Source organism: Tympanuchus pallidicinctus, unplaced genomic scaffold (assembly GCF_026119805.1).
Source record: "Tympanuchus pallidicinctus isolate F22 unplaced genomic scaffold, pur_lepc_1.0 scaffold8, whole genome shotgun sequence".
NCBI lineage: Eukaryota > Metazoa > Chordata > Aves > Galliformes > Phasianidae > Tympanuchus > Tympanuchus pallidicinctus.
The window spans coordinates 39362576-39369832 of NW_026294802.1; the positions used below are offsets into that span (position 1 = coordinate 39362576).

General features: G+C 42.4%; 1 protein-coding gene across 3 annotated transcripts in view; it reads right to left on the reverse strand.

The window, feature by feature from the left end:
* Positions 1 to 4705, reverse strand: part of ASZ1 (ankyrin repeat, SAM and basic leucine zipper domain containing 1) — a 36777-nt gene extending 32072 nt beyond the window's left edge. The window contains exons 1-2 of one of the 3 annotated variants that reach the window (XM_052668854.1): positions 4433 to 4705; positions 2917 to 3010 (exon numbers count right to left, since the gene is read on the reverse strand). In XM_052668854.1, the coding sequence (XP_052524814.1) occupies positions 2917 to 3010; positions 4433 to 4540 (202 nt within the window). In that variant the 5' untranslated portion in view covers positions 4541 to 4705. Of the gene's footprint in view, positions 1 to 2916; positions 3014 to 3582; positions 3602 to 4432 lie in introns of those variants that run through there. The other 2 variants (XM_052668853.1, XM_052668856.1) reach the window with 2 other exon arrangements.
* Positions 4706 to 7257: the final 2552 nt, after the last annotated feature.

Here is a 7257-nt window from a genome sequence, read left to right on the forward strand (position 1 = left end):
CTTTAACTGTTCAAGATAAGGAGTTGTATAAGGAATCAATAAGGAGGAAACATTCAATGAATGCTAGGTATTGAACCATTTTTACTCCTGCTAGCCAGATAACCTATGACCAGATACATATACATATACAAACTACAATCTTCACTGCCATAGTATTACAGTTTGTGTGCAGTACACAAAACATTTCATTGTTCTCCACATCCAAGTTCTACAGGGAGAGCCAGTAAGTCACACCTGAACTTCCCTTTAGACAAATCACTTACGAAGTTAGGAAGTTTGATATCCAACAGTATCAGGAGTAGAAAAGGAAACTGGAAAACTGGCACTCATAGCATAAAGAAGCCACTTTCCCTCTTTTGAGGAAAAGCAGTCCAAGCAACCACAGCTCCCATCTAGAGCTTTTTATTTTAAAGTGTTTTTAAATAATAGTGACAAAATATCTACCTGGCAGCCATATACAGACTTGCTAGAACACCTGTGATAGTGTTTTCCTCATTGCTTTATTTATGTATACAGCAGACAGTATTTGCCACAGTGCTATTCCCAAGTCTAGGAATGCTCTCACTTGCAATTGGACACCAAAGCCATCACTAACTATGCTATCTTCAGTTGATGACACCACTGACAAATGGGCACTCCAGCTCATAGATTCAGTTTATTTGAGGGACAAATTATAAAACCTGCCCAACCCTGACCACTGCAGGAGGTTCTGAACTTTTGAACTTTAAGAACCTAAACCATTCCACAATTCTTTGAAAACAAATGGTACAGCAAAATTTCTCTTCTGTTAGAAATACTCATTTCTTTGAAGTCCGTCAACACTTAGCACTGTGGCTCCACAATACCTTAAAGCTGAGTGAGTAATCAAAGCTGCTGATGGCTCTCATGCTGGGGGAGCTATAGTTCTCATCTGACCTGGGATTCAAGTCCCAGACTGGCTGGAAAACTGTTCATTTTTTCTCCCCCTACACAGTTTGCTATTGTTTATTGTCTGAACACCCTTCCATGTAGACAGATAAGCTCAAAGACAAATGCAAAGACAGGACTGGAAGAGACTACTGAAAAAGCAGGAGTGACTGTAGTTCCGTCTTCAATCAGTCTGATCTGCCAAAAGGTCCTTCTAATTTTCAGCTCCATTTAAAAAAACAAACAACTTACGGATTACACAGTACTATTTTACTTCCAGAGCAGATTAAAATGCCAGAGTCATCTTTGCACCTTCTACTTCTTTGCATTAATTTTTGACAACATACACTTCAGAAGACTGTTCCCAGAGGGTGACCATTTTAAAAGAGGGATAGGAGAAGACATGGCACTTGTCCATCTCCTCGAGGAGCTCTATGAAACTCCCTCAGCACTACTGATTCTTAGAGCTATCATTATGCAAGGCAAAAGACAACATGTTCTTGTTCTGCCTGAAAGAACATCCATAACTGTTGCTAGGATATCCCCTTCAACACAAACCTGGAGTCAGAGCACACCTTGCAAGACTCCTACAACTTTACTGAACATAAACTAAAGCCAACTTCAGACGCAAAGATTTCATCTAAGGACTGAACCTCTAAAGGACGATGTTACCTTCCTTCAGAAACACCTCCCTCTAAGAAAGGCATTACGTTGTACTGCTCAGAAGATCCTGTACTGCACACGTCAAAATTACTGTTAATTATCATCTTAGAAAATGCACAGATTCTCTTGTAACACTCCACTGTGTATTTTAGGGGACAGGACACCAGACTACAGGGATCTCTGTCTTGACCTTACGTTCCTGTAATCATCTTCCAAACTGACAGCTCATTATGTGGCAGGCATCAACGCAAAGGTTTGATCTGAGCTATTATTATTTCTCTGATGTACGAGCAGTTAAAAATGGCCAAATGTAGCAAAACAGTTATTCAATCTAATGCACAGATATCACTAAAAATTCTAAATAAGAACAGGTTTTTTTCAGTGTAGGACTGAAGATGTATTTCAGTCACTACTATTAGCTTTGACTTAATACTGATGTAAACAAAAATTACTCCAAAAGGCAAGTAACATCACTGCTTTAAAACTCAGGAAAAAAAAAGTGCTAACTAACAACCTACTTTCTCCCAAGCATAAGACATTTTCTAAGAGAACAAACTCTAGGCTACTATATTCTGCTTGCTTGCTGAAGCAGAACTTCCTGATAATTAGCACTAGGCAGGTCAACTCAGCTTCACAGCTACTGATTGCCCTGGATGCTTCAACTAGTGATCCAACTCTCTTAACACTAAATAGCAGAAACACTACAGAGAAATACTGAGTAAAAGAAAAGGGAAAAAAAGGTTTTAGCGTTAAAACAAACAACCTTTCACAGGCAAATGCCACACAAATGCTATTAGACCCTCAGGAATCACAAAAACTTTGTCCAGCTGATGTTGCCAAGACAGCAGCATTACACATGGCACATACAAGCAATGTAACAATTTTGTGAGTAAAAAAGACATTGAATTCCCAAACTGAAGGCATATGTTTTTTTTTTAAAAAAAAAACTTCTAATGTCCCACTTCACAACACTCAAGGTAAGAAAGAACACGCACTGAACTCTGAACATCAATTTAGAATACCTCAATTTCAGTGTTTGCAATGGATTTTTCAGCTAAAGATATGCTTGAAAACAAAGAAACATTGTATTTCATTGTGTATGCACAATAACTTTCCCAGTTTTCAGGACTCCTGATTGACCAAGTAAATATAAATTAGAAGGAACCTCCTGAAGTATATCATGCTGATATACTGAAAAAAGTAATTTCATTCCACATTCCATATTGGAAACATTCACATATTTCTACATAAATCCCAGACATTGCTTTGAAGCAAGGAACTTCAAAGCTTTAGAATTCTTTCCAAGTTCAATTAAATATATTCAGATTCCTATTTGACTTTCATCACCTGAGTTTAAGAGTTCTTCAATAAGCAACACATCACCACTTGTCAGAGCTTTCTGAAACGCATCTTTCTTGTCTGCAGGCGGCACCTGATCCAGCTGCTAGACAGAAAAAGAAAAATTAAGTCAAAATATGGTAACTGTTTCAAGGTAAAATTAACAGCTTAATTTCAGTGCAAAAACATTGATGATCTCTGTGAGCACACAGGAGCAGGGGTTGAGCAGTAGAGAAAAAAAACATAGTAAGAGTCTCGGAAAGGCTCAATTCTCTGAAAATATAACTAAACTGCTTCTCAATGGATGAGCTATCCTCTTACAGCATACTAAGTTTTTCTCAAAGGCGTTTCATTTTAATTAGGACTCCTTTTGTAGTATCATAGATCCTTACAGCTGGAAGGGACCTCTGAAAGCCATCTTCCAGAGAGTCCAACTCTCCTGCAATGAACAGGGACACCACAGCTAGATCAGGTTGCCCAGGGCCTGATCCAGCCTCGCTTTGGAAGTCTGCAGAAGAACACTGCAAAGTCTTTCTTTACTTTTTTTGCACATCTCACATACTGCAAAGAGTACAAAAACCAAATCCACTACAAGCAGACATAGACATGGCAATCTGAGGCAGTGTAGCACAATGGTTATCACAGAATCACAGAACTGTAGGGGTTGGAAGGGACCTCCAGAGATCATCGAGTCCAACCCCCCTGCCAAAGCAGGTTCCCTATAGCAGGTCGCACAGGTAGGCATCCAGGCAGGTCTTGAACATCTCCAGAGAAGGAGACTCCACCACCTCCCTGGGCAGCCTGTTCCGGTGATAGGCATTGGCTTAACCCAGAGCTGAATCCGCTGCTAGAAAAGTCACTGCTCTTACTGCTGTGTGGGCTGAGGAATTTGTGTTGCTGCGTCATAAATAACTCACCTAAAAAAGGATTTGACCAAAGGTCCAGTTTATGAATCGGACTGTTGCCTGATTTATGTCCCTTTCACATGCATGTCACACTGTTTGTTTTAGATTAAAGCTGTAGACGCAGATTGCTGCAAGCATCACCCAAATTACCCACTATTAATACAGCAATAAATTAAGGGTAACTCAGTAGTTTCTTTGCAAATAGGAGACAAATTTCATAGATCATTCTGAAGGTGTGTTATGACAGGTCAGAATTACTCAACATACTGTTATAACCTCTCCCATAACTTCTATAAAGCGATAATTATTAAGTAATTAACGTCTACCAAACTGATGACAAGAACCAAGCAATAACATAATTCAGACCTAGTTCCAATCCACTTAATCAACAAACTTCCACTTCCTGCATACGGCCGGATGGGAACGTTGCTGTAAGACCAAGGCCAAAGACCCGAGGACAGCCTGCAGCAACGACGGCTCATTTCCAGCACACAGCCAGCTCCAGCGGGGAAAAAAAAAAAGCCACGCATGTCTCCCCGTTCGAAGCCCCCCGCCGAGGCCGCCCGCGCTCGCTGCCTCCCTCCCCACAAGCCGCAGCCGGCAGAGGCGCTCCGCCCGACCTGCGTCCCCCGGCACGCCACGCCGATATCCCAGCAGTCCGCATCGTCGCTGTCGTAGTCCTCGTCGCCCCCCGCCGTGACGCGGCAGCCCCACACCGCCGCGCACATGGCGAAGCCGCCGACCCAGCACGCGCCCACGGCACGAGCTTCACTGACGTCACGGCGGCGCCGAAGGGTCACGTGGCCGCGCCGCCTTTTCACGCGACGCGAGCCGAAGGCTGTTGCCGTCTGTGCGCTGCCGTGCGGGCGAAGCGGGGGGCGGGCCGAGCCGAGCCGAGCCGAGCCGAGCCGAGCCGAGCCGAGCCGAGCCCAGCCGAGCCCAGCCGAGCCCAGCCGAGCCCAGCCGAGCCGAGCCCGGTACTGTGTTCTTCCGCCTCAGTGCGTGCTGCTCGTCTCGAAAGCGTGGCTATGCTTTTTAGAGTGATGATGACACCTTGTCTGTAACAGGGTTCACGGGAATCGCAGAGTCGTAGGGGTTGGGAGGGACCTCATTGAGAGGATCATTGAGTCCGACTCCCCGCCAAACCAGGTCCCCTTCAGTAGAGTGCGGGAAGGCAGGTTCTGAGTATCTCCAGAACGGGATACAACCTGTAGGCTGTAACATGAAGCTGCTTCAAAAACGGACGAGGAGCCATATGTTATATTCTACCCATAAGCACAACAGTGCTTTGAGCTTGGTGCAGACCTTGCCTGAATCTGAAGCGAGTTTGGTCTTCCACTAAAGGGAAGACCAGAAGGGAAGAAGGCAGGGCTTGCCAAAGAGGCATGTGATGCTGTGCAGGACATCACAGTCCTTGAGCCTCACACAGCAGAAAAGTTCATTTTGGAGAACTTGTTTTTAACCAAAGTGTCACTTAGATAGAAGGTGGCTGCGAAGTGTTTCTTCTTACGTTTTGTCTTTCATAAAGAGCAGTGCAAGGCGCTGCCTCACTTTGTAAGTGCCCTGCTGTGTAAGGCAGCTTTCCCCAAAACACAGATTTGTAGGTTAGCTAGAACTTTCTTACAACATACAAAAACTTCCCCAGTATTCAAAATAATAATAACAATAATCATCTAATCATCATCAGGGTATATGTGTTCCTGTGTTCCACTCATGAATTCCTGATTTTTTTTTAATTATTATCATTTTTTTTAAGTTGCTTTTCTCTAATATGAGAGAATAGTTGTGTAACTTCTTTGGAGCTGTACGGGCCTACCAGTTTTCCAAATTATGGACTCCAGACCCAGAATGAGGCTTCTATAATATTCTTTCTTTGGCTCAGCTGTGTTAAGAAATAGGAGCTTGCTACTAAAATTTGCACCCCTAGCTGCAGAACTTTAGAAACAATGGAGGATGCCTTTTTACTACTGATCTGATGAGTTTGAAGGGCAGTTCTAACAGGTTATGTTACTATCTGTAGATTCCTTATCTTTTACACTGCTGCTTATTCACTGCTGAGTATTTGATGTGATGTGTTTGTCCAGCTTCAGGTTTCAAAGATTGAATTATGTTGCTTTTTTCACCCATTTTCTATGTGCCACCTCTGGTATGATTAAAATGTCACAACACTTCAGATGCAGCTTATGTGCTGCTTCTTTGTTCAAAGGCCTCCTCTTTTAAAAGGTCAATTCCAGTAACAGACCTGATGGTCCCTAGTGCTACAAAAACAAACCCTTTTGAAACATTGGTGTGCAAGAGCCCTGCAGTCAGTGCACCTGACAGCTGATTCAAATATGAACATTCTGGTAAAGCAGAAACTTCTGTCAGATAACCTCTCGCTGTGTGTCTGCATGGAGCTGTGAATCAAACATTGCTGAGGATGTGGATGCTCCCTCTTCACGCTCTTCTTGCTCTTGTCCATTTGTGACCTTGAAGCCTGTCTTCAGTGTTTCAGCAGAGCAGACTCTTCATTGTGGTTTCCAGTGTGGTAAGTCCCGGCTGCCATCCATGATTGCCAAATATCAGTGAGTTTTAACTTATTTGGTGAGAACAGTTCCCAGCATCTTTTCCTTGTTGCTATGCTGTACTCATTTTACATGCAGGAGGCAATTACAAAATGGTTCCAGCTGGGAAAACATCTCAGGATAATTTCCTGTATCACACAGGGCATCGGAAAAAGCACAAAAAGCCAACTCTTACAAAATGAAACCATCTACTCTACATGCAGCCTAGCTCCATGTATTTGTATGTTAGCCTATATTACATATACCTCTTAACATTATGGTGGGTAGTAAGAATTGCAACCACTGGATGCAGTAAATAGCACTGTTCGTGTAAGAATACATTTTTACTCTAATAAAGAACTTCTTTAATATACTGCCAGCCTTCTGCCACCCTTCTTGCTGGCCATACTTCAGCATTTTTTCATTTATCAGCTGAATTCTTATTCCATGACCTGCTGTTGAATAGATTTCATTCGTTGACTGAATTTCTTCTGTATTTTTACCTGTTCCTCGTGTTTTGTCTCACACTGGACTGATGTACGTACAGATACTTCTTCTAACATGGTTGCCAGAGTATTTCAACTAGTTTAATTCCCTCTGTTTCAGACCAAAAGGTCTAAAATGAGTAAGTGTTTAAAGACTTTGATGTTGGGAAAGTAGCGTTCTTGAGAGGAGAATCAGAATTAGTAAATGTTTAAAGAGAATGACTCTGTGAACCTTAACTACTGCAATAATGTTCTACTAACTACACAGCAGCTAACACTTTAGAGATTTAGCAGCAATTGCATTTTAGTGGCATTCTATGTAATATTCTCAATTACAGGTACTATTCTGAGTAAGACTATGCCCCTTCAGAATTATTCTTACATCATTTCCATCTGCAGTAACACTACAATACAGAA